Source organism: Nilaparvata lugens, chromosome 8 (assembly GCF_014356525.2).
Source record: "Nilaparvata lugens isolate BPH chromosome 8, ASM1435652v1, whole genome shotgun sequence".
In the NCBI taxonomy this organism is placed as follows: Eukaryota; Metazoa; Arthropoda; class Insecta; order Hemiptera; family Delphacidae; genus Nilaparvata; species Nilaparvata lugens.
The window spans coordinates 16,316,584-16,343,189 of NC_052511.1; the positions used below are offsets into that span (position 1 = coordinate 16,316,584).

Consider the following 26,606-nt stretch of genomic DNA (forward strand, 5'->3'; position numbering starts at 1 on the left):
ATTGACAATGGTGTAATAACCGAAACCGGTCTTTCTGATTATCAATAAATCAGTGGTTTTTTGACAATTTCTTAGTCTTTTTCATTCAATAATATTAGAATGTTTCAACAGTCCCTCGAGATATATTATATTGAGGCTTCTCTGTACTACAATCTACCCAATACTACCCAATCCGTTACGATGCTTCTGTGAAAAGAAATTGAAAAATCTTGCGAACAGAATAGTGGGAAAATTGTTTCGAAACAAGTGGAAGTTATAGGCTTAATACTGAAGTAACAACTCCAGTAAATGTTGACTGTTGAGCAATGGAATCTTGTTTACAATGTGTGAAACCTTCCTTCCTCCTGCGGGTAAACTCGGGGTTGGAAAGTGTTTGCAGTGAGCAAAGAGGTGGAAAGGGTTAAGACTATGCACACGCATGACGTTACCAGCTTAGATGTCGGTTATCGAGTGTTCTCAATTCACAGATCATTTCCTTGGGGTTACCCCGAAGCGGGCCCTATTTATTTAACCTTCCCCCTTTGTACTCGATCATTCACTCTCACTCTTCCCACTTGTTTACTCTCTCTCACTTTCATTCCCTCCCTCTCACTTCCCCCTTGGGCGAGAATTGCATCATTCAATTCGTCCTCCCAACCTTCTACCTCAAACCAGATCACTCAATCTTACATTTCCCCTTGCTAAATAGGCGCACACACACCTATATAAGCTCAAGTTAACGTGGGATTTACTTGAGTCTAATTTGTTGCGAATAAGGTTTCTTCAGCAAGATTAGGCATGTAGTTTTTATACAAGTTGCCAAGGCAAAATGCTCTCTACAGGAGAAATTTTTATTTGACTGGGTCGAAAAATTGGAAGCGCTTGAGTGTTGCAATGCAAAATTGAGGAGTTAATATCCAACAGTGTTATGCGTCTTTGATATTTGTATAGACTAATATTTGTATTGACATTTCAACTTGAAAATGACCTAAGTTAGGGTCGAAACTAGTTGTTGAACTATTTTAATGTTTTTAAAAATAAAGGGTACTTCAAGTTTTTTATATTGTTTTTATTAATTTGTATAGACTATTATCTCTGAGTAACAAGAAGCTTCATATTTGATTTTCGTAACTCAGTGATGATATTTTATTATAATACAAAAATACCACTAGACAGAAATCATGTCAGAAATTGTGTGATTTGAACCTTTGATGTTTGCCTTCAAGAAAACCAAATGTAGAGCTTGACTTGAAGTATAAGTTAGTTGAAGCACTCTCCACAGATGAATCTACCATAGGTATATCAGAATTAGATAATAAAGAGTTCTTATTGAGGATTACAATCAAATATCTATTACAGTATAACTACTATACAGTATCCATACTTATGCGATTATGAGTTACAATATACAGAGCTAGTCATAAAAAATGAAATTCTAAGCACCCTTTTATTCTAAATTCGTTTGTTTATTTACGACATTTTTTGGTCATGATGCCAATATCAACTAATTGAATAATTTCAAGTGAATAAATATAACATTGAATGAATACTATTTATTATTTAGTATCTACTTATTTATTTATTTATCTATTTTATTCACAATCACAAATCATAATTGAAATATGATTGGGAGAAGACAACAGGCATAGCCCAAAACTGTCTTCTCCCAAATTTTTACAACTAAAAGTTTCAAAAAAGAATGAGGTTAGATTCACTTTTCACTTCAAAAAGTCCAATTTACACTTCAAAACTAATGACTAAACTAAAAATTTTGAATTTTGATATATTAAAACTAATTAACAACAAAAATATTTCACTCAAATCTCTACAAATTGAAAATTTTTCAGTAATTTTACAAAATTTTGAGCCAGTAAAGAAACACAACTTAATGTTATTTCTATTCCTTTTATTTTATTAAATTACTTGATAATGGCATAATGGCCGAAAGATGTCGTAAATAAACAATTTTAAATAGAGGCTACTTGGATTTTCATTTTGTATTTCTATTCAAGAGTAGCCCTAACGAAAAAAGATAATAGAGCGAGTCATCATTATGTTCTGATGGGGCAGAAATAATAAAGAAAATAATAAAGAATGAGCTCAAACTATCTACCGTACTGGATGGCTCTTGATATTCAATCTTGTGTTTTCTGGGAAAAACTGTACTATTTTTATTTCTTAATATTGGTGTTGACCTATTCTGCTTCTATTTGTTTTTTCCAGGTGGGTAACATAAATGCAAGTAGAGTACACAAAATCGGTCGCTTAAAATTTGTAATACGATTATGTTTAAATTATGTAATATCAAATGATGCTAATGCAGCTCATGCTACGGATGCATAATCAGTGAACAAAATCGAAATACATATTCGAGCTATTCGTGAGCTTTCCCCTGCCCCATGCCTCCACAAAATTGAATAAAGATATGCCATCCAGTTGATAAATACAGTCAATAATCCTTGATCCAGCCCTCTATTGAAACATTGTGTGGGCTCTTCCATCCTTTATTTTCTGTCTCAACACACGTTCAAAGAACTGGTGTTTCAGGTTTCTATTCAACTTCATTTTCGAGAGTTAATTACAAGTTGTCTGAAGGCTGAACAGATCCTCTTTCTCACTTGGTATTATTGAAATTTCAAAGTTTAATTGCTTTTCTCTCTACCAGAGTATCAAAAACATATGTACAGTTATTGACTCAAATTTCAAAAAAGCTATCAAATAATTCCCGGGTTGAAGTGACATATCAATGAAAACTTTGACAATAATACAGCTACAATTAGAATTCGATGCCATCGAATACCCAATTGCGTATTATGTGTCTCATTCCTAAGTTACCTTATTGATAAAGACAATTATTGTCGAATACTTTGAATTTCTGTGGTTCAATAGCCTTATTAACGTCAACGCTTCAACCACTGAATATTCAATGGCACAAAGTTAGTTTTCTGATCCCCTCTGTAATTTTGTCTTTGTTATTCAGAACAGCACTACAAAAACAGCTCTCAAAGTATCAATTATTATACAAGTTGAGAGTTTTGTTCCTTTAAAGGAATTGAATTTGTTAGCTAGTTCTTCATGTTACGGTTGGAGAAAAGTAGCGTTATTATTGACTGGTGTAAAGAGACATCAGTCTATAATTATGATCAATTTGAATCTTCAACTAGTTGATCAAGGACCCTGATCTGTTATAAGGTCTAATCAAACATTCATGTCAGTAATTTTCATAAGAAATGTAATGTAATGAGGGAAATGTCTAAGGGAGCCCAATAGATTTCACAAAATATTAATTTTGAAAATCTTCAATAATAAGTATTGAAATTGTATCTAAATTATTTAGATTTCTGCTACAGACAAAATCCTGTATTGTATTATGTGTAATCCTTCAAATTCTCTATGATCTGAACTGTGATCCCCATGACCTCTGTACATTATAGGCTATAAAATCAGGCCAAGCTCGAACTTTAAAACCAAATGATGGATCAAGGATTCCTCATACAGTGATATGAAAATTGCAAACAACAGGCTACTTTTCCTTAGTAATTTGGAAATGATACAACATCAAAATTGATAATTTGATTACTTCCTGTCTGGAACTGGTCAACTATTCAAAAAGCTTTCTAGAATAACCAATTTACCAACTATTCAAAGGAAACAAGAAAGCTATTTAAAAAATGAATATTTCGTTGAATTATCCAATAAAAAAAGTCCCGCTATTGCTTAATTTTGTATTATTATTATTTGATTGCTTGAGCTTGTATTACTCAAATAGTATTAAAGTAATGCTCATTTATAGTATAGTAGAAGAAAGCCAGCGCTGGATTCTAAATATGTGATTGTACTTGGTTGATAACTTTTGCCTCGGTCGAGATTCGAACTCGGGTTCTCTTGATTATCACTTACTCCAAAGAGACACCCAATTAATATTATAATAGTATTATGATAGAGCCAGCTGCTTTGTCCAATGACAAACAAGAATGACAACCAATGCTCACATCCTTTTATCTAATTGGTTGAACCTTCTTTTCTGATTATTTACTAGTCTTTGTGAAATATTGATTCCATTAGATTTTCTATATCGATCAACGGATGTGTGGAATCATAGGGATGAGATATAGCATTAAGCTTTATTCTCTCTGTAGTGAAATTTACATCCTTTAGAACTTACACTTGCACTTTCCTTTAATAAGTTTCTTGTCATATTATTATGAGCTCATTTATTTTGAAAATGTTGAATTCCACCATCAAGAATTCATAATCTGTATCCATCAATAGAACTGTTTTGGACAAATACAACCTTGGAAGCGTGTCCACAAACAACTTTCAATACAATGAGCCTCAGTACCAGCTTTTCGATTTCTTTCAATCTGCTTTTCAATTTTCACTAGAGCATTACATACTTTATTCCTCCATGACTGTCTATGCCTCCATTATTCAACTGTGATCGTAATCAATGAAACCAACACAGTTTATTATGTTGATCAGTTTGTGTGCTGTAACATTTCAGTTCGAGCTGTCAACAGTGTGGTGTCAAACACAACAAGCAGAGCATTGGCAGAGAATTCGCAGAGCATTCGCAGAGCAGCAAGCAAGCACACGTCAGCCAAGTTATTCATTTGTTGCAGCATGCTTGAGCGCGCACAAAGATTTATGTTGAATGGGTCCTGCGAACAAGATGTAAGCACCTCTGACATGAGACATGATGTGACTGGTGGATTGATTGATTCGCCAGAGGGCACAGTCGCGGGTTTTGGCGGGTTTCTCGAGTCCCCCCTCCCCGCAACACGGCACAATCCATTCATGGGCCGCCATCTATCATGGGCCGTCAATAGGCGTCGATACATTATGTCCCATTAGTCTACAAACCAACCGACAGTCAGCTGATTTGCCAGACAAACGTTGAGACACTGTTCTACTCGACGAAAAAAGGATAGCTGCTGTGAGGTTCTTTAGTCGTGAACCTGATCTTGTTTGTTATATCCAGTGATCGACTAAAGAAGTGGAAGTTGGGTTCTTGAATGGGATGTTTACTTAGAAGATTAGATGTGGAGAAGAGGTGAATGTATAAATGGGATCACTACAGGTTGTTTTTTTTGTTACAGATAGCCTTTGTTTCTTTCTTAACATTTGTTCTTTTTTTCCTTCTTCATCCTATTCTTATTCCCCCTCTCCCATTATCAATGACTATTTTAGATTTACATCCTTCATGCACCCTCTTGAGGTCTAGTGTAGTGAAAAACTGCCTTTTAGAAGACAATTCAGTTCAGTAACGCTACTGGTCCTAATAGCAAGCAGTAATTATAGTCCGCATAGGATTAATATCAAGCGAGTACTCATCATTTGCAAGACTTGTACTGAGTCTTACGCTCGATAGATTTAAAATAAATTATGCTCATCCAACAATTCAAACTATTACAATTATACAATACAGATTTTGTAGAGTTCTCAAATTGTAGAGTCCTAAAAAGAGTTTTTGATCGATATGTTCCAATGAACACGATCGAATGCTCTTAATATAGACAATCTAAATCACCTTCTACACACTATTCTTCCAGAAATATGACACGTTTTTTTTTAAAATTGTAATTCGCTTGGATTCGACTGAACTAGACTGATTTAGTAGACCTACTCCCGGTTACAGAGTCGTCACATTAAGTTAAAAACAGGAAGGTTTACGAAGCCATAACACCACTTTCCGTCAAAGTAAAAAGCTATAGTTCACATACTACTAAAAACGCCCGATTAGACACATGAATTCGTTGCACAGTCGTCAGAAGGAGCTTATTTATGTCTCCAATCGCTAAAAACGGTTAGTAAAGCTGCGTTTACACCAAAGTTATTAACAAAATGTTAATAACTTATAATCCTTAGGCGGGATGCACACCGGAGAAACGCGTTTCAGGAAAAAAGTGAAAAGAGTTTTAGGAAACGTGAAACGAAAGTTGCTCGCAATTGACTGATAAGATTAAGCAGGGAAGTTTTGTTTTGTATGCATGCGCGAGTGAAACGGATTGCATGAAACAAGTTTCATGAAAGAGGGCTTCACGAAATGCGTTTCTCCGGTGTGCATCCCGCCTTATAGATTCTATTAGATTGAACGGAACTTTATGAACGGATATTTTCATGATGTGTATGATAAGTTAAGTTCAATCTATTTCCTATAAAGATTATAAGCTATTAACATTTTGTTAATAGCTTTGGTGTAAACGCAGCTCAAGAGATTTTGGGGCACCAAAACTCATTACGTCAAGAGTATAAATATGAATCAATAAAAATATATCTGATCTGTAGTATACAGGATCATAAAATAGAGAAGGTAGATGAATTAGTAGCATTCTACTAGGAAGAAGAGAAGTTTTCTACAAATATAATTCTTTTCATCAAGAGTATGCGGTAATTCTGTATCAATAGAAACAATATATATTGATCCAAAATGTTCTGGATCATGAAATGAAAAAGATAGATGGAGTTGCATTGTTTTAGTAGAAAAAAGAAAAGCGCCCTACCTTGCTGACTGCTTTTGCGAGTGGTCTTCTTCTCCTTCATCCAGGGATACTCCTGAACGTTGACACCGGGCGGAGGCTGATCGACGAGCCCCGGGGGATACCCCTGTCCAGAGGGGCTCATGGGGGGTCCGGGTGGCATGTCCTGCAGGTGATGCGGCAGGATGAACTCGGCCATTGACGGCTGACTGCTGATGAATCCTGTCTCGCCGCCCATCGGACCCAGGGGCCCCGGGGGCACCCCGTCAATTCCCGGACCGCCCCCGGAGGCGGCCGTAACTGCCGCCATCCAAAACCCGCCGCTCGACTCCAAGACAGGCGGACTCGGTCGAGGCGGCTTCAGTCCCAAAAACTCATCCTCCTCCTCCCCCTCTTCCTCCTCTTCTTCATCCTCGTCCTCCACCAGGTGCGGATTGCCTGGTTGTTGAAGTTTTCCACGCATCTTTCCTCTTCTAACCACAACTAGTGTCCACAGTACACGAGAAAACACTTTCCATCTCTTCGCTCCAGATCACTCAAAGTCACAATAACATTTACTCTCATTTTTGTGTCTACAGTAGGCGAAAAACACTTCTCATTTCAAATCAATTCAATCCTCAATGATTCAATTTTAATTGGCACCTACCATTCACCAAACAACTTTCTCATATATTTCCTATTCAGATCAATTTGAATCTTGAATTAATTATTGTACATCGATAAGCTCAGACCCTGAAGAATTCACATTTTTTCTCATGCATACTTAACGATTCGTTTTCACTGCAGTTATTTAGTATCATAATTATACACATTATTGAACACTATTTATACCTGAATATCTTCGAAAATGTCACTTAGTTGTATATTATTGCACTGTTCCACCCGGATTTGTCACTGATCACATCACATCATAGGTAGACTTGTTAGTTTCCCAGCACTAAATAAAATATATCGATTCACATCTAATATTGCACTTTGAATCCATTTATGATGTGATCTTGTTACTCGAGGTTTGTTGCTGACGCATTGGTAGTTCTACGTTGATGGAATAAGAATCCAAATGTATTTGAGGTACTCTTACTTCGGAATGTCCATGAGAGATGTCACTTTACAGCAGTGTTCGGCATGAATCTGAAAAAGAAGAATATTCTCTATTATTTACAGTTTTTCTGGTTTACATTTTTATAACAGAAATTGTAAATTTCAACTCATCGAAAGAAAATTTGTTGGAGTAGAGAATTTGTTCAATTAGCCTACACTCTTTCAAGTTTTCGAGCAATAGGATTGAGTATGTAATATCGAAGCGGAATAAAATTCAATTTTTCTGTTTTTTTTTTGTAATACTATGTAACTTTGATATTATAATCACAAACACTTCTTTCCACCAAAAAGCAACAATTTTATCAACTTGATTTCAATCTTGAAGCTTTCCTGCTATTTAATATTAGTGAAATTGTTATCCTCAAATATTTTTCTGTCAAATTTTCAATCATTATTTGTGAAATCCCATAACATGCGATATAAATGCATTCTCTTTGTAAATATTATGATCGTTTAAGAAGCCGAGATTTAAAACGAAATTCAAACTCAACCTGTATAATTATTTCACAGTTGACCGGATTTTCAGAAACTTAGATTCCTAGGCGCAATATTTTCCACAAAAAGTAGGCCCATAGACTACTATGTAAATAACCCAGGTTATTTAGTCTATGTACTCGTGGGTTTTCTTATGACGTAATAATTTGAGTCTAAGAAAACTCGTCTTACATAAGGCAACCTGTTTCGATGTAAAACTAAACAAAAAGTGTAATCAATATTGCAGGTGAGCAAATTATGATGTCATCGAGACAAAAATCAATTTATTCCCCGTCCTTCTCAAAAAAACAAAATCATAATAGACCAATCCAATTTTACTTTTTCCCAACTCCCCATAAAGCAGTGCACTACACTCGGCTGCACTATTGGAGTGATGTTGTTACTCAATCTGACAACAAATTACACAACATCGTGAATTTCGTTTGTGGCGTAAAAAATGATGGAGAATGCGAGCAAGGTTGCCAAACGAACCTCTCACTTTGAAATGTCAAACAGTTTCGATGAAATATTGTAGACTGGTGGGAGATCGGTGGCCTCAGGACTCAGAACTACATCCATTACTGGAGTAACCGACCTGCAGGATTCGACTTTCTATACTGAGATTCACTGTAAATTTTCAGCAATAGTCGTATGGGTAGCATTGATGTTATTCATAAGGAATGACGTCAGAAAAGAATCTAGTCAGCATATAAAATCGGACAACACTATTAATATCTACCGCCTGTGTAATAATTTCGAATCTAGCATTGAGCAATCGTGAATAATGCTTTGATCAAGTTTTTATTTCAGACGTGACTATCCTTGGAACATTATTTCAACGACTGGAACAGATTGTTAGTAGTAGTTGCAAGTTGAAAAGGTATGAAGAAAAATGAAGGACGAAATATTCATTTTTTAGGTTGCGAATTATTTAATTCAGAAATATCAATCATTTTCTGTCTTTGAATTGATTATAACGTCACAAATCTAGACAAAGAAGGACGCAAAGGATGTACAGTACTGATCTATTGAGTAGTATGTGACCTTGTATTAGGTTTTTGTGTTTTGTGTGACATCAGATATTTTGCTACACATGACTCGTTTCGTTCCCCCTTAGTTTTTCTGATATTTTCATAATTCAATGAAGGTTCGAGAAAGAAGAGTTGAAATGAGTGTTACTGATGCTAGACATTATCGAGGAGACATATGAGTTCTTCGAATTCAGATGTAGCAGAATAATGATATCCCGTGATAAAGAAACTTTTCATTAGGTATTGTATATATTATCATAGAAGAACAGTTTCATATTTACAGTATAACAGCCTATGGTTTCTCGATGATATTAAATCCAGTAGGAATGAAGCTGACTACAGCTCTTAATCCGCACTCCAGGTATCTAGAATGATCATGATTATTCTGTTACAATAATGAAATCAGAGGATTTTCTATGTTTATTCAATCAATGTCTCAAATCACATTGAAACACATAGATCACATAGAATCCCAAATCACAATTTCGAATATTATATAATGCAAGAGGTTCACATGATTCGATGTCATGTTAGTTTGGAAGTGATTAAATTGAAAATTGTTTTATTATTATTATTATTATTAAACGAAAACCCAAATCAAATGCCATAATTCACCCAGAAGAATAATATAATTATCTATAGTTTTTCGTCTAATAATAATAATTAATTCATTAGCATTTGAATAATTGCAATATCTCAGTAATTTCCATCTGAAAATTGTAATCGTTTTATTCAGATTTCAGATTGATAATGCGAAAATGAAAATTACAAACCTCATCACGAATCACAATGGGTTTAATAGATATATGGAAAAATTTAGAGGATTTGAATTTCAATAACTTCCTTATCAATAATGGAAGGATTGGATATAATTCAGAATGAATGTCTTTTTGAATTGATAGATCTATTGTGAAGCGTTGAAAAGGAGTGCCTGCCTTTACTGCTATTACCAAAAATGGTGATTATTCTGAAGAATAGTGGATTACGCTATCAATTGAATCACATTGAATTATAAACGCTGATTGTTTCATGGATGTAGATGATTAACTTGACTGTAGAAACGTTGTTCTATTTCAAGTACTGTACATTGAAAAATCGAGTGCCTGCATCTGAGACGTGACATTTCATAGCTCACGGCCGGCCTATATGTCAGGACCAGAGAGTATTGAATGTAATTCTATATTACATTTGATACTCTCTGGTCAGGACTTTCACAACGAACGTACAGTCACGTCAGAAACCATAGAAAACTCACGAACTGACTCACGCAGCCGCCAGCAATTCTTGTTTCGATTTCTCCAGACACGAGTTTTACTTTGTTGTTTTTGTGGCTACGCAACGTGCAGGTATTAGATAAGAAAAAAGTGAGAAATAAGAGAAAAAGAGAGAAGTAGAGAACGGATGACCGGCGGCAACCTGGGTAGGCTGGTAGTCACGTGATGGGGCTCTCGACCAATCAGAAAGCAAGGCCAAGCTTGGGTGGGCATCGTTCTCTCAAGCGTCTTATTCCACCGGTCGGAGATTATTTGGAAATAAAACAACGTGAAACGAAAACTTGAATCCAACATGAACGTTACCTGATTCTGTAGGAATGACTTGTGAATGTGGTTATCGGTTATACACAAAGGATTCAAATCATTTGAAATTCTGAATTAAAGGGAAGAGTCTATCTTTGGAACTGTGAGATTACACAAGTATCATAGCAAATAATAGTTATCAGAATAGTGCAGACAGAGAACTTCCAAAAATTTGTTCTTAACAAAATTAGGATAGACTGTCTAGGCACCAGCTTACAAAATTGTTATGATAGTTTGCTAGGAACCAAAATGTTTTTGTCCATATTCGTTTAATAATACGGCACTAACGTATTAGTTCCATCCATTATTATGATGATTGAATCTGCAACATATCTTGTAAATAATATTGGAGAGTATACAGAAATTGAAAGAAGAATTACAGTTGAGAATAATATTGATTTCAGAATGAAATTTAAAAGGTTCAGTACTACCATAGAGATAAGATCGAATAAAATAACATATAATATAGCGTGAGGTATGCTATCTTTTATTTTTGGTACTAGTTGAATCTGATATAAAGAGATATGATGGGAGACTATTTTCTCACTATCTAAATGAGAATATACAAACAGATAAGGAATCAATTGCCCTACAATGTTACCATCTTCTTCTCCCTTCATTCAATCTGAGTAAGCCATTGAGGCTATTTCAACTTATATTTTAATCTAAACTAAAAAGCGTATAATTCAAGATGCAATTGAATTATACTTAGTTCTCAGTGAATGTCAATGATATCTCACATTCCAGTCTCCTACAGAAACACTTCTAATCGAAATATGGGTTACTTTGAACACAGACTACAATTGTAATATTTATAAAATAATTACTGTATTCAATAATATTACCGTATAAAAACAAAATACATTACAACAGCTAATCATTTGTATCAACTCAGCACTATAAACTAAAACGTTCTCTACTCAACGGTCGAATCTCTCGACATCAGAATGCACTGAATACCGTGTAAAGGTTCTATTTCTCCCAATTGTGATAAATTAGCTGGTATGAACCATAAATAATAAATTAAAAAATAAATAAGAAATAAAAAATGAATAAGAAATTCAGGATATATATCTAGAGTTGCGTTACAAGAAATTACAACATGCCTCGTAAAGACTGGTACCCGAGATCCATGTTTGATGATTTTGTGATTAGAATCTTTCCTTTTCCCATTCTTAATTGAATTATTGCTATCATCGGAAGTTTATGTTTCAAATATTATGTTTGAATATGGTAGAATAAGTAGTTATGTTTGGAGTAGAGATAATGTCTTATGTTTGGAATGAAAATAACAAGATACAGATCACCGGTTACGCGGGTTGGTACAATCCTTGTCCTTAATCTAATATCGTTAATTTTATCATTTCAAATATTCCACTAATTCCAATAAACTCAAAATAGTATTTCGACTCTATGAAACTCTAGAATTGGGAGACCAAATTCAGCTTGTAAATATTGTAATAACAAACTCCACCGTTGTAAACATAGGCTTTTCTTTCCAGGTTTGGAACAAAGATAGCCTCATGAAACTTTTGCACTGTCTTCTATGTCAACTGTGCGCTTCTGATAGGTACCGCCCATCGTCTGTTCCCATTGCATGTCAAAAACGCCTTGCAAGTTTCATTTGAACCAAGTTTCAAATTAATTATGGAGCACCAATGAAGCTCTCCGTCACTGACAAGTGTCTGAATTCCCTATTAACCAATTATTCAACAAAAATGGATCTTTCTTGCAACTGGAAAAACCGTGGGTTATGACAAATAATTGGCTTTCCACAAAACTTTGAACACCTAGAATATTTTATCAAGTTTTCACCTGTATACAACTCCAATTATATTAGATTTAAACATTATTTTTTCTTATTTCAGTTCACTTTGAAGGGGCAGAGTTCGAAGGAGTCAGAATTCATAATAAGTGTTTACACAGTTTCATGCAATCAATTGCTATATTCTACGATAAAAACTATGAACCTTTGATGGTGTCATTTGAAATCGACTTGAGGCCTCTTATGAAGGTTAGGTTAGGTTACAAATTTTATCAATCTTTCTATGAAACAGTCATCGCTCTTTATAAAAAACTATGAACCTTTGATGGAGTCATTTGAAATCGACTTGAGGCCTCTTATGAAGGTTAGGTTAGGTTAGGTTACAAATTTTATCAATCTTTCTATGAAACAGTCATCGCTCTTTATAAATATCCTTATATGTTTCTATCCACATAATAATATCTAAGATTACTATGGCAATACAGTGTTAAGTTGACTCTAGGCTGCAATATACTAGCCAAGAAACTATATCAAACTATGAAACCAAGATAAATCGAATGAAACTCAACTTCAAAACTGAATGAACATTTTGTATTTGAACAGAGTGTATTTTTGTATTAGTACGCTTCTAGCTGTTTCAATTTGAAGTTTTATTGAATTTGATCAATATATAGAGTATACAATAGACAATGATACTGGAAGAGTACTTAGTTTTACATTAAATATATATCAATCGCTATAAATTTCATTGATTTGTAAATTTCAAAAAATCATAGTAAATTCTCCCAATCAATTAATCAGTTTCTCCCTGACTTAATGCTGCTATTGATATCTGAGTTTTGTTTGAATTTGAATTTGAATCCACGAAAAAAATGACAGATTTTCGCAACTACATGATGTAATATTTCAAATTTCAAAGCATTTTAGTATATGTTATTCAGAAAAGTAGTGTTCAACAAAATCAACTTATTCAGAAAGAAATAATTTATCTTCATTGAAGAATAACGAAATAAGAAAAAAGTTTCCCAATAAACTATCGAATTTTATTTGTTTATCAGATTGCTCGTCTAAGCACATTAATCACTATCGTACTGAACAAGATAATTCAATTACTTAGCCAAACAGTTCAAAATATTCAAAGTACAAATTGATTTTCATCGAATGAGTGCTATTGGTGGTCTAGATTGGGAACCACGCCGGGTTTTTCATTGAATATTTGATATTGATTAGCGTTTTTTAGCTGGGCTTTGGTGGATACTTCCCAGTTCCATTTGAAATTAATGTTGTGCACTGTTTATAGGATGGCTCTTTGTCACGTGATAGTGGAACAGAACAATAAAAACTGTCGCCTCTGGTGAATTAATGAGCGAAATTGATTTCGTGGGAAACAATGAGTGGTCTATCCAAAAATATCGAGAATGGGTACCCAAAAGCTCTCTCGGTTATTGACTATTTTATTAGATGGACGATCATATTTTTGTATTGTTTCCATTTCTATTGAGGGATTTCAGATAAATCATTATGGAATTCAGCTTTGAATCGTTAATCAACTATTATGTCGGGATCTTGACGGAATCTGTTTGAAATATAGTTGATAACAAATATGTATCACCAGTTCAAATGAGAGTTACAAATAACTGCGAAAATATTTTTTTTCCTACAGTTACCTTGGAAAGTAGCCATTGCTGCACTGATTACAGAACGCAAAGAATCACTTTTCCGCTCTAGTGCGGGAATAGTATATTTCGCACCTAGAGCAGAAAATGAGATTTTTCCGGCTTGAAATCGGTTTTCAAGTCCGAGGCCGTAGGCCGAGGACTAGAAGAGATTGAGAGCCGGAAAAACATTTTTGCCCGTGGTGCGAACGTTATTTTTCGCCACACAGAAAAATAAACAATATATATACAGTATATAAGAATAATTTTTTATTAAGCACTTCCGAAAGTAAAAGTGGAAGGTCATAGCTCTAGCAACTCTGAGGTATTCTGAATATCAGGAAATTGTCCAAGTATTTTTATTTTTTATTCTGATTTGTCTAAATAACCTAAAAGATTATGTTCAATTATGTTGGAGGTTGAGTTTATACTTTTTTATTCTTTCAAATGACAATAAGATGATATTATCATGAATGTTTTAATTATTGAATAGTAAACTCAAATAATGAAGTTTTTTGATCAGTTATTTCAGCACACTTGAAATTTAGCGGCCGGAAAGGATACTCTTTCCGGTCTTAGCCGGAAAGAAACCTGTTCTGACGTCAGACGAGAGTCGTCTGCAAACAATGTCTTTCAGATCTACGTAGGGACTGGAAAACAGCTGCTTTCTGTGCAGTGTGGCGAAAAATTTTTTTCTGTACTCCAGATTTGCAACATGGCAACGCAAAATAGTCAGACTATAGAATTATTCATCATACATCAGCTGACAAGTGATTACACAGATGTGTGGAGAAGCCAGTCTATTACTGTATTTGTATAAGGTCTATAGTTTCAATCAAAGACATTAATAGGTATAAAGAGGTATGCATCTTTAAGTTGGGTTTACACCAAAGTTATTAACAAAATGGTTATAACTTAATCCTTATAGATTCTATTAGATTGAACGGAAGTTGACAAACACATATGTTCATCATGTGTATGATAAGTTATGTTCAATCTAATATAATCTAAAAGGATTGAGTTATTAACATCTTTTTAATAAATTTGGTCTAATCACAGCATTTTTGGTCTAAATTTTGTCTTTGGTTTCAATATTTTGTTTTGCAGTCATGGTATTATTATGCGTGCCCATCAGTATCAATATTCTCACATTCGAAAAAACTAATTTAATAGGTGAATAAAAATAAACAAATTAACTAAATAATGCTGGAGAAATTATAATATTTTTGATTCTAAAAATTTTCATCAGATAGAAAGATCATCACAGAATTGGATGAATTATATCATAATATGGAATACAAATTCAAACGTGAACTGAGTTTGTTAACATTTAAAACAGTTGACATCTGGTACTTGTGGATGAGAATACTGCGTGAGGTCTACTGTTCACAGAACTACTAGTAATGTATCAACAATTTGAGGAAATAATCATCTGAGTTCCGTAATCATAGGTTTGAGTTGAGATTTAGCATAGAATAACCAAGACTATCGTTACCCTAAGGTTTTTTGCACATTAGCTTTATTGGCCTTACTGATATTGCGAGTCGAGCAATAAACAGCTTTTGCTGTAATCTTTAGCCTACAAGGAAATGCCTTCTCGGGTTTGGTAAAAAACTGATAGTCCCATGTGAGTTTCAGCATCTAAGCTCCACTTGTGCGTACAATTAATTTGATCAATTTCCAGGAGTGTAGAGTAGTTCAAAAGTTCAGATGTATCATAGATTTCAATTGAAAAATTCATAAGATTTCCCAGTCTACCGTGAGACTGAGTAGCCTACATTTGAGACGAGGAAGCTTTTTACTTATGAAATAAGTTGAATTGAAGTTGCCTACGAGTGAACTCACACTACTCTTTATTCATTCTTCTTTACAATGAAGCACAGATCGGGAGAGAAAAACTAAGAATACCTTGTAGGCCTACTATTTCTCTCCCAAATTAGAGTAACATAAAAAGTCCGAAATGAGGTTATATCTTCCAGATTTCCACAAAATTCTCAGCCCAAAAGTGTTTAAACAAACCATTCTTTTGGATTTGGATGTTCCAAATACCAGAATAATAATTTATAACACTCAGCCATGTTATAACCACATTACATGTAGGCTATGTTTGTAATGCATGCTCGAGATCATCAATTTATCAACGCAGTTTACTTTCTAGATCAGTTTTCATGCTGTAACAGTTCATCCTAACTTTTTGGAAAACATTCCAAGCTCTGGTATAGATATCATAGTATATTGTTGTCTATCATATTATTGTCTATTGTAGTATATCACACTATATCGTTGTCATAGTATTATTGTTGTCTTACTGTTCCATTAAGGTTTTTAACATTCAACAGAGAATCTCATGAAGGTTCCCCAACCAAGTGACTTAACAAGTGAGTGATCAAGGGAATTGTGGCGAATCTTCTACACGATTTTTTAGTTTGTGGGATGAACCAAAAATGAAATGTTGTCTACATGTTGTACATTGAAGGCATTATTGAAAGACATGTATTTTAAGGGCATTTTTCTTAGTGGAATTAAACTCTCCCTATTGTTCTCCTACAAAACGCGAATTATTTCCATGCAGTCACAGGATATAGAACTCATTCTTTTATTAGAGGCGGTAACTATTCAATAACTTCCTTATAGATATAGATATTATTGATATTAATGATATAATAGATATTAATGACTCTCTCATAGATATTAACATTTTCAAAATCATTCCCAGCTTGAATTTATCCAGTACAGTCCTGATTGGATATTATTTTATTTCATCATAGCTCCTCTCTACTTCTCTATAATTCCTTTTTTGAGCTGTTCCTCATGGATATCCCATTCGTTTTATGGATCGGTTGTGTTACTATTCTCTCATTTTCAAACTATTTCTCAAGAATTCACAATTTCAGCTCAAAAATGACATCCGGCTTTTGCAATTCTCTTTCACTTTTCAACCCACGTTCGTTTGCACTGATCTAGTGGAACTCACTTTTGAAAATAGTTTTTCCAAAGATTTCATGATGAAATCTCATCATGGATAAAAAATAAAACTCCATAAACAAGAGTGAAATGTGCAATTCATGAAGGTTTCGGATCCATAGTCTTCAAACTCAGTTCATTTTCATGGAAAGATGTTCAAATCTACTTTCAGGAGAACGTTTCAGTATTGTTACTGAAAGTGATACTGTATTATGATGTGCTTTCATGGTTGATTTTGGACAATGCTTGGATCATTGTAAGCAATTATAACGCGCTTCAGCCTAGCCTTCGGCTCCGGCTTAAATTCCTTGATTGAGTTCAACGTGATAAAGTCCATGAGAGTATACTATAGACGGATAGCTTATTGTGATATAAAAGTAACTTAACTGATTACAGCCTGTATCAATGATTGGGAGACCCTGATAATAAATAAAATTTATTATTTGATAACGAATTGTACATAAAGATGCAGTTGTTATGTTTATGTCTTGATGATAGAATTTCACGGTATATAACTTAACCATAATATAATATAATATAATTCCACCATATTGAATAACCATACTTGTTCTATTAGTCCAAGTCTGAACTTGCCTGTTACTTATGACAGCTTGCTTTTGATATCTTTTCATTACTTCTACAGCCCTTTCAATACAGATATTCCACAATAGTTCAAACTTATTTCTTTAGCAATAGATTTTAAGAAGAGAATGACAACCGAAATTTATAGTAATGCAAATTAGAACCAGCTCAAAACTGACCACGTTCAAGGATAACTCAAAGCACATTCTCAGAGTAGATGATGATTCACTAAAAGAAAAACTGAAAATCTCTGTATATTGTAAAGGTACAAGCAGAATAAACTGTTCGACCACAATCATTATAATTCAGAAAATATGAGTTGAAAGCGGATTAACTCCTTACATGCAATGAAACTTGGAAATTACTGCTGTAGTTGGAATTCACTACTTATAGAAGCTATGCAATTTAACACTCAAGATTAGCAGATTCATTACTATGTGCTACTTGATATGGGGAATAAGTTTTTTATTGTTATTGACTTTTACCATTAAAGCTTTGTTATCGTGAACAAATATTGAGTGGGAGACCGTTGGGGGACCAATGGAAAAATAAACTTTAATTTGCAAAAGGCTATCTCAAAAACTAGAACAGGCAATCATGCCTTTACCGTGAAAATCAGAAGAAAAAGAAAGAGTGTGTCGTGTCCTAGAAATCATAGCAAACCATAACGCTATGTAATTTCTAAGTTGAGATTGAGTTTGCATAAACTATATTTGATAACGGGGAATATTTCAATACTAATTTTACCCCAAGCTATGTACCTATCTCAACAAATAAACATCACTAGCCTATCCTTTCAGTACCTGTTCAATTCTGCCCTCCGATGTCCAGTTCTTCAGCAAAGTTTCCATGTACGAACAGATTCATTTGTTTCACGCAAGAGACTCCAGGAGGGTTAACAAAAGGTTCGAAGAAAACACTGTTTTGCACACGTGATGAGGAAAACTGCGAAGTCTCCGTGAAAATCCGGCAAATCTACACAACTCTTCGGCGTTGAAGTTACGTGTGTACAGTCGGCGGACCGGTAAAATATGCGCGCATTGTTTCAACTCACATCACGGTTTGGTTTTTGGCGGAAAGATAAATATTTTTGAGTAATCCGATTACGAAGGTGACAAGGGACTACCGCGGAGATTCGAATCAGATGCTGACGATTGTGGATGGAAGTTGGTTCTGGAGCGAAGACTTCGGCATGTATTACTGCTGCTTGAACACGTGATAGCACGCGCGCGCACAATCCACCCCTCCTCCCCACACAAGGAACCCTCTCTACCCCTCCACAACACCAAAAATCCCCTCCTACCCTCTTCACCAATGTTGGAAGCCCTCCCCTTTCGGCGAACTGTCGAAGATCTTCTCTTCCACTCCTCCTCATCATCTACTACTCCTCCTCCACCTCCTCTACAACCTCCTCCTCCTAGTCCTACCCTCCTCCACCATCGACCAACTTCCACTGAGCGATCGAGCTTCCGTTTTGATGAAAAGGAACGTGCATATAAAATAAGGGTGGTGGATTTCGATTTTTATTATTGTTTCGTGGGTGTGCGTGTGTGAGTGTGTTCTTGAGCTTGTGTTTAGGCGAGACGATGACGTGGGCTGAGACAAAGAAGTCACTGTGCTCCAATATTGAGGGTATATTGAATTGAAATCCAAATCGGTGAAACTGCTTTTTGATGGGTTGTATCTGCTATTGAAGGTAGACAAAGAGAATCGGTAAAACTTGACTCTGATGGTCTCTCGTGTACATTAGATAAGAAGTTATAGTCAAGAGTCATAGACAGCTCCACCACAACCAAAAAACAAGATTGCTCTTTCATTGTTTCTAATCATATGTGGTTCCAAAGTGAGTGGTCTAGATTTTTTATTCTATTTTCCATAGTGTAGAGGTTATTATTATATTAGAGGTTATACATAGTCTATTAGTTATTATTGTTAATAAAGTTGGTGTAAACACAGCTAAATATGTGAATATTTCCTATTTTAGTGATAATAATGTGAAATATGTCTTCTATGTTTGGTTTTGAAGCATCTGAATGTAAAAATCTACGTTGTGGAAATAATTAAGGTCTAAACATCTTGTGAAGTAAACAAGACAACCTATTTCGGACTATGTGTAACCTTATCTAAATTTGGGAGAGGAATAGTATCAATCAATAAAGAATAAAGAGTAAAATTTTATAAACTAATTTCGTGGTCCGATCTACAAATGGTAACAGTGAGATATCAACATGAGATCATAAGCATTGGAAGTATATCGTCTACTCTTGATATTTCCATCATCGTTCCTAGTGGTAATAGTTTGTAGAATCAGGTAACTTATACAGGTGGAATATTTTGTTAGCAGCGAATTAGCTCGTTGACAATCTAAACAATCGCTCCTTTTCCTTCTACGGTTAGGTAGCATGCTTCTAGGCCTGGTTTGAGAAAGCAACTGCATTTTCGAAAATAGAAGAATAATACAACCAAAATTGATGAGAAAAATAGGATCCTTTTTTACTTACATTTGGATGGTCAATTTGGGTATGTTTACTGTGATTAAAAAAGGTTGAAGAATCAGTTTTAAATCAATGAATGCTCATTAAATGAATTTGAATCAACTAGAATGCTCTAGCTAAATGTAAAGTGTTCTTCTTGTAATATAAATGAGACTGCATTCATTATTGTCTCATATTAATTTCAAGTCTCCAACGAATTCAATCTTGAACTATTGATAACTTACGGTACTCGTTATCCCAGGTTAGCTAGGCTACTGATTGCATCTGATATTTAAAAAAAAATTTTACTAACACTACCATATTCTAAATGGACGAGAAGAGAAAAAATAATGCAGAATTATCAGGTATTGTTCCAAAACTTTTGGAGAGAAAATTACAAAAATCATCAATTATTTCGAAGCGTTTATATCATACTGCCCCGATGAATGGTATTTTATCTGATAAGGGGTCTTTCTATATAGTTCTCACCTCTCTCTCTCTCACTCTCTCTTTCTCTTTCAACAATTCATGCAATACAAGCTATGAACAGCTCTGACCTCTGACTTCAAATTTGATGCTTCTCTCTACAGCATCTTAATACTCACCAGGTGACCGTTTAACAGCCACTTTCACACACATTACTACAGCTAACGCAGTTCATAAAAGTGTATAAAGCAAGCAGTAAAACCAAATTAATGACTTAAATATAATGCAAGGGGTGTGAAACGGCAACCGATGTACTAGATTTAGTTATTAATCATCTCGAGTAATGACAGTCTAGCCAAACATCAATGAAAGAATTGTATTATTTTATTAACACCTTTGGAGAGAAGGGGTGAATAAGAAAACGGAACAATGATCTGAGACTAGGGAGAATCTTATTATTTGTACCAACATGTATAGGTTTAATCATGTATATGTAGTTTTTCAGTGTGCGGTTTAAGCACCTGAGAAGTCTCCTCCAGGATAAACGGTCAGGTCACCTATGTTACGGCGGCAGAAGTGTTCGGTCTTTAGTCTAACAAATTGTCTGTGTAGACTCAGAATTACAAGTGTCAACATGGTTGGATTTACGGGCTAGAAAGCCACTCAGCGGTCTATTACAACACTATAAATCGTTCTTCCCTCGGTAGTCTTGACTCTTCATCCCCCTCCCGTCGCCCAGTCTTCCTCCTCACCCTTGGGACCACTTTCGACCCTCCTGGCTCACTCTGAATTTCACGCGCATAATCCTTTATCAACATTTGTCTTACTGAGTATTATGTGTGAGCTATTCTTTTCCTACAGCGTTTTTGGGGGTTTTGTGACCTTTTAAGAGAGGGAATCGGATGAGAATATAATATAACCTCATGTTGAATATTTCCATACGGAGGCTATTTCTCATTTTTATCAGGGATTTTTCAACCTTAATATGTTATATGGAGCTATGATTCGTATTCTTAAATTTTCCGTGTGAGTGGATGAACAAGAATGTTATCTGAATTGTTTATTGTGAAAAATTATGTAAATATTGTAGCTTATGTAAAGTTGCAGATTAATTCGGAATGAATGTTGAATTCTACCACAGCTAATTTTTTAACAGAAATGTTTTTAGATTTGGAGGTTAAGTGACCACTATGAATTATAATATAATTACACTATCAGTTTAATTCTCATGAGAAGTACTTGTAGTTAATAAACTTGTCAATTGCATTATTATACGGTAGAGAAATGTCTCTTCAGAAAGCTGATGTTAATATTAAGATTATTGGAAGGTTCACTCATGAACTTACTAGAAGAGAATAAGATTTTCGTAGATTCTTCATAAAATTCATCAGAGCTTTTAAGTATGCCATCATTTTTTGACGCACGATATTTTGGATGTGGCTCAATCTAAGAAACATGATCAATACAATTCTGATTCCTCTACAATATACTAGAACTTTATTCTTCTCCCAATATTTTAATATATTCTTCTCACGTCTTGGTGAACGTGATATTTTCGAGCTCAAAATTTATGTGTTTTTATAGAATCATTTTGTGAATTTGAAATTTGTTTTATGTTTTTACGGAAGTTTTATTATTAATCTATCTAAATTTAAAATTATTTGTTTCATTCTGATTTGTATATTCAGATTGATGATTTAGTGTATAAATTGAAATGGACATAACCTACATAATATTTGGACAATTTAAGACAAAATTAGGAAATTGAAGAGGTTTTGGGCAATAGCCTGTTTTTTTCTTCTCCGACTACTGAATTGTTCACTCTATCCTATAAATAATATATTCCCTTCAACGTCAAATACGTACCTGACTGCATGAGCGATCTGGTCTTAAAAAACAGTCACAAAGCAATCTACAGTATATGAATGAGAGTCTGGATGTAGCTGGATGTTTCTGCTCACACGAGAAACATAATGAATTTGATTGCTCTACAATACATCAAAGTTTGATTTTACTCCTAAAATTCCCTTCAACTCTGAGTTCATGAGTGATCTAATACGAAAAAACAGCCTTAAAGCAATCAAGATGAATCTACACTTTTATCAGATACATGATGTGCGAATAAAAGTGCTGTCACCGGCAGTGACACAATAACCGCTTCATCATTTTGTGAAAAATGCAAGGAACGACTCATCACTTTTCCTACGTCAGATCTGGAATTAATACAGTTTGCATCCGCCTCGACGAACAAGGTGTGTGTGGAGCCGAGAGGAGGTGGGAATAAAGAGGAGGAATTGGGGTACAGTAAAGTTGTAAACGGTTGAAAAAATTGAATGCTACAATAGATAACGGCTATTGTGGACACGTATGAGTATACGGTGCGACACGACACGACACATAGGTGGCTGACAGCAAAGCAGACAGATTTTGATCGATCGCTGCCGCTTTCGTTAAAAGCGTTTTGTTTTGGGGATTCGCGCTCGCGGCCACACAATGTAACGGACTTTCACAGCTAGTCACACCAGAAAATGCCCTTTTTGGATTTTTGGTGGCGGAATTTTTATTGTCATTCAAATAGTAGCTACTGGATTTGGTGTTGAGTGATGTCAATGTTGCGTAGATATATCGTGGGCATGGCTCTTGTGTCAGTTCCTCAAAAATAATTTTTAAAAAATCATGAATACTTCACTAGTTCTTCCTGTTTCCTGGAGAATCATGTTCTGGTATGTCCTTATTATTAACACTCTAACCGAAACATGGTCAGAACTGACCTAAACCGAAACATCCGGTCTCACAGACCGGGTCTTGCTTAAAGTGTTATATTTGATATATTTTCTATTATAATTTGAATATTTTCCATTGGTAAATTTCAATTATAATAAAGTATAATATAGATTTCAGTTGCAAATCAAGTGATGGAAGAATAGGAAACATTGATATGTGATAAATGTATGATGTTGGATGTAAGAACACACACAATACAAAAATCCGTGTAAGATATACTATCAGTTACTACTCAGAACAATAATCATGGAGAAATATTTTATCAATATAGGCTTTATAGCAAAAATGAAAGGTAATCATTGAGAATAATAATGTTTTTCATTGTTACCAAGAAACTTGTTTGAGCAAACGTTTTCAGCCTCCAGTTATTTTATTAGCAAGAAAAGTTCATAAATAACTATATACTGGTCGGAATCATCTATTTCGTCAAGTGAATATTTATTTTGTGACACTTCATTGTGGAGCATCCCATTGATACAAGTTCCAAAGGCTGGGGCTTGTATGGTTGATAACTCATCCATTGTCATCAATTTTCCTAAACCAACGTTTTCTAAATTACAAAAATTAGTTTTCTAAATAAAACATGTCAATAAAATACCGAAATAATAAAGAGAAAAACATTATGTCATAAACCATGGGTTTTGACAGCTCCTCAAGCACATTAAATTTTTTTAATTTATTTCCCTTTTTTAATTTTCAATAGTAAAATCAGGATCACTAGAAAGCCAAATTGCGCTGACTGAATGAAAAATCGCAGAGCTTCAGAGTGGTGGAACTTTCCAGTCTCCCCACCAGCCGGCATTTTCATATTAGATTTTCCCACTTTTTCCACTTTTTCGAGACAGTCTTTTTTGTGCTGCTCCTCTGAACACTAAAAGACTCTGACTGGCCAGGACCTGGACCTTCCTCTAGACCTCACCTTCCAGCCAAGCTAACGAGATGGTCATCTTAAAGGGGATTGGTATCGTACTCAATCAATTATTCATAATTTTATTAGTTATAATGTCATGTTGTTTTTCTTTTTTATAGGAATTTAAAAATAATAAATAAAATGTAGAGAATTCAAACCAAGAGGAAAATCCTCAAAGTATGAAATACTGTACGTACCTAAATAGTTTTCAAAAATTAATCAAATTGAAATAAATAGAAACTCATTTTTAAATAAGATAATTATTGAGACTTGTTCGATAATAATCTGTTTTCCTTTTCTCCATAGCCTAAATTATATAACTTTCAACTTATACATTTCAAATTATTTCTTTTCAAAATATTGTAAATCAATAAATTTTGTATTTCTTAGAATGATTTCTTCTTCTTATTTCTTTAAAATATCTGCTCTACCATCTTCAGCTATGTATCTCCTTTGTACTCTTCTTCCCATCTGGGAAGTGGTGGAGCCCCCAATATTTACAAAAAATTATAACTTGGTTACAAATGGTGATACATATTAATAAATTGTTCTCTTTTAACGTAATGCAATTGTAAAAGCTTACTGTCCGGTACGTCACAATTAGAAAGAAAATTGAACGCTCAAAATATCTATTAGTCGAAACATCCGGTATTCTAGACCGCGGTAAAAAATGAAAGTTATCCGAAAGATCCGGTAACTGAGACCGGTACGTTTTCAATAGATTGATGTTTACTCGATAACCGCGAGTTTGGGATTACTATAATATATTACTAGGAATAGTTCTGTACAATATTAATATGTGTTCAACACATTAGTTCAGCTGAAGATGTGGTAGGTGTTACCATGAAACCTGGTTCTGTAATATGAATTATTTTTCTAATAAATTAAAGTGGTATTGACAATATCAACATCTTATTCTTTCAAAGGTTAAACTACTAAATACCATTAATAAAAACAATGTAAAACATGTAGTACCCTTTATATTTAATTTATATTTAACACATTTAAAATTATTTCAACGACTAGTTTTGACCTACTTTGGCCATTTTGAAGTTTAATTTGAAAGTTTAAATCATTGAAGTCGTTGAAATGTTTTAAATAAAAAGGGTAGGCTATTACATGTTTTATATTGTATTTATTAATTTGAATAAAGTAGCCTATACAAGTAAAGTGATTTTAATACCATACATATTTTACAGAATGTTTCAAAACGTGTATTATCCTATGGAGGTTGAATTGAGATTCTTGTAATGAATATCTTCTCTCTCGTAGATTGCTAATAAGTTATTGATTTTAGTAAGGCTAGGACAAAGCTTACAACTGTGGTAGTTGATCACAACTTTTGGAAGAGACAATATTGTTTCAATTTTGTGATTCACTAAGGCTTTCTATTATTTTGTTATTCCTTCCACTTCATTAAGTGTTCTCCATATTCTAGTCTCTCTAGATGACTGTTGTAGTGTATTTTAATCGCTTGCACATTTTACATTGATGGATTCGTGAATATTATGAATAAAATATGCAAAATATTATACCTTGAACCACATAAGTCCTACTTCAGACTTCTTAAGTCTGAAATATACAGAGTGAGTCATATATATGGGAACCCTTCAATAAATTGGAGACTGTTGTGTATATAATACTGTAACTTTCAGGAAAGGTTATTGGTTAAATACTCTAGCTTTTGACGTACAACTGAATTTCAACCCCTCATAAGGGGGTGACTTAGAGGTTGTAACTCGAATATTTCAAATGTAAACACACATTGTGTAGCAAATAATTTTTAATGGCCTTTTTAAAACAAGAAAGATAACATCAATTAAAATGTTCTATAATAGTCTTCTTCTTCTTCTTCTTCCTTCATTCAAAGTTTAGGCTCCTGCCTTTTCCGACTCACAACAGTATAATTGTATATCTATCTATTACAGTACGGTAATCTAAAATTGAAATAATCATTGAATAAGTTATTCATCTTTAATTCATATTTTATAGCCACCTTTTCTATGATAGTTGTATCCAAAATGGCGGCTGATTGAACTTTTAGTTTTTAAGGAAATGAGGAGTTGTAACACAAAAATTTTTAATGTTAACACCAATTGTGTCGTACATCATTTTCAAGGCCTTTCTAAAACAAGAAAGTTGACATCAATAAAAATGTTCTATGATACTATTATCCAAAATGGCGGCTGATTGAAGTTTTAGTTTTCAAACGAATAATAATTGATAAAGTTCAAGCAGCCGCCATTTTGGATGAAAGTATCATAGAAAATTTTCATTGATGTCATCTTTCTCGATTCGAGAAGGCCTTCAAAATGATTTATCACACAATGGGTGTTTACATTCAAAATATTTGAGTTTCAACCCCTCATTTCTTCAAAAAATAAAACTTCAATCATCCGCCATTT

The 26,606-nt window shown here is 34.2% G+C and overlaps 1 protein-coding gene across 1 annotated transcript in view; it reads right to left on the reverse strand.

Moving 5' to 3' along the window:
• The window catches only part of LOC111044646 (homeotic protein proboscipedia), an 89,566-nt gene extending 70,783 nt beyond the window's left edge, over positions 1-18,783 (reverse strand). Inside the window, exons 1-2 of the mRNA XM_039434110.1 lie at positions 18,411-18,783; positions 6,483-7,589 (exon numbers count right to left, since the gene is read on the reverse strand). Coding sequence (XP_039290044.1) covers positions 6,483-6,921 — 439 coding nt within the window. The 5' untranslated portion in view covers positions 6,922-7,589; positions 18,411-18,783. The remainder of the gene's footprint in view (positions 1-6,482; positions 7,590-18,410) is intronic.
• Between the last annotated feature and the right edge of the window lie 7,823 nt (positions 18,784-26,606).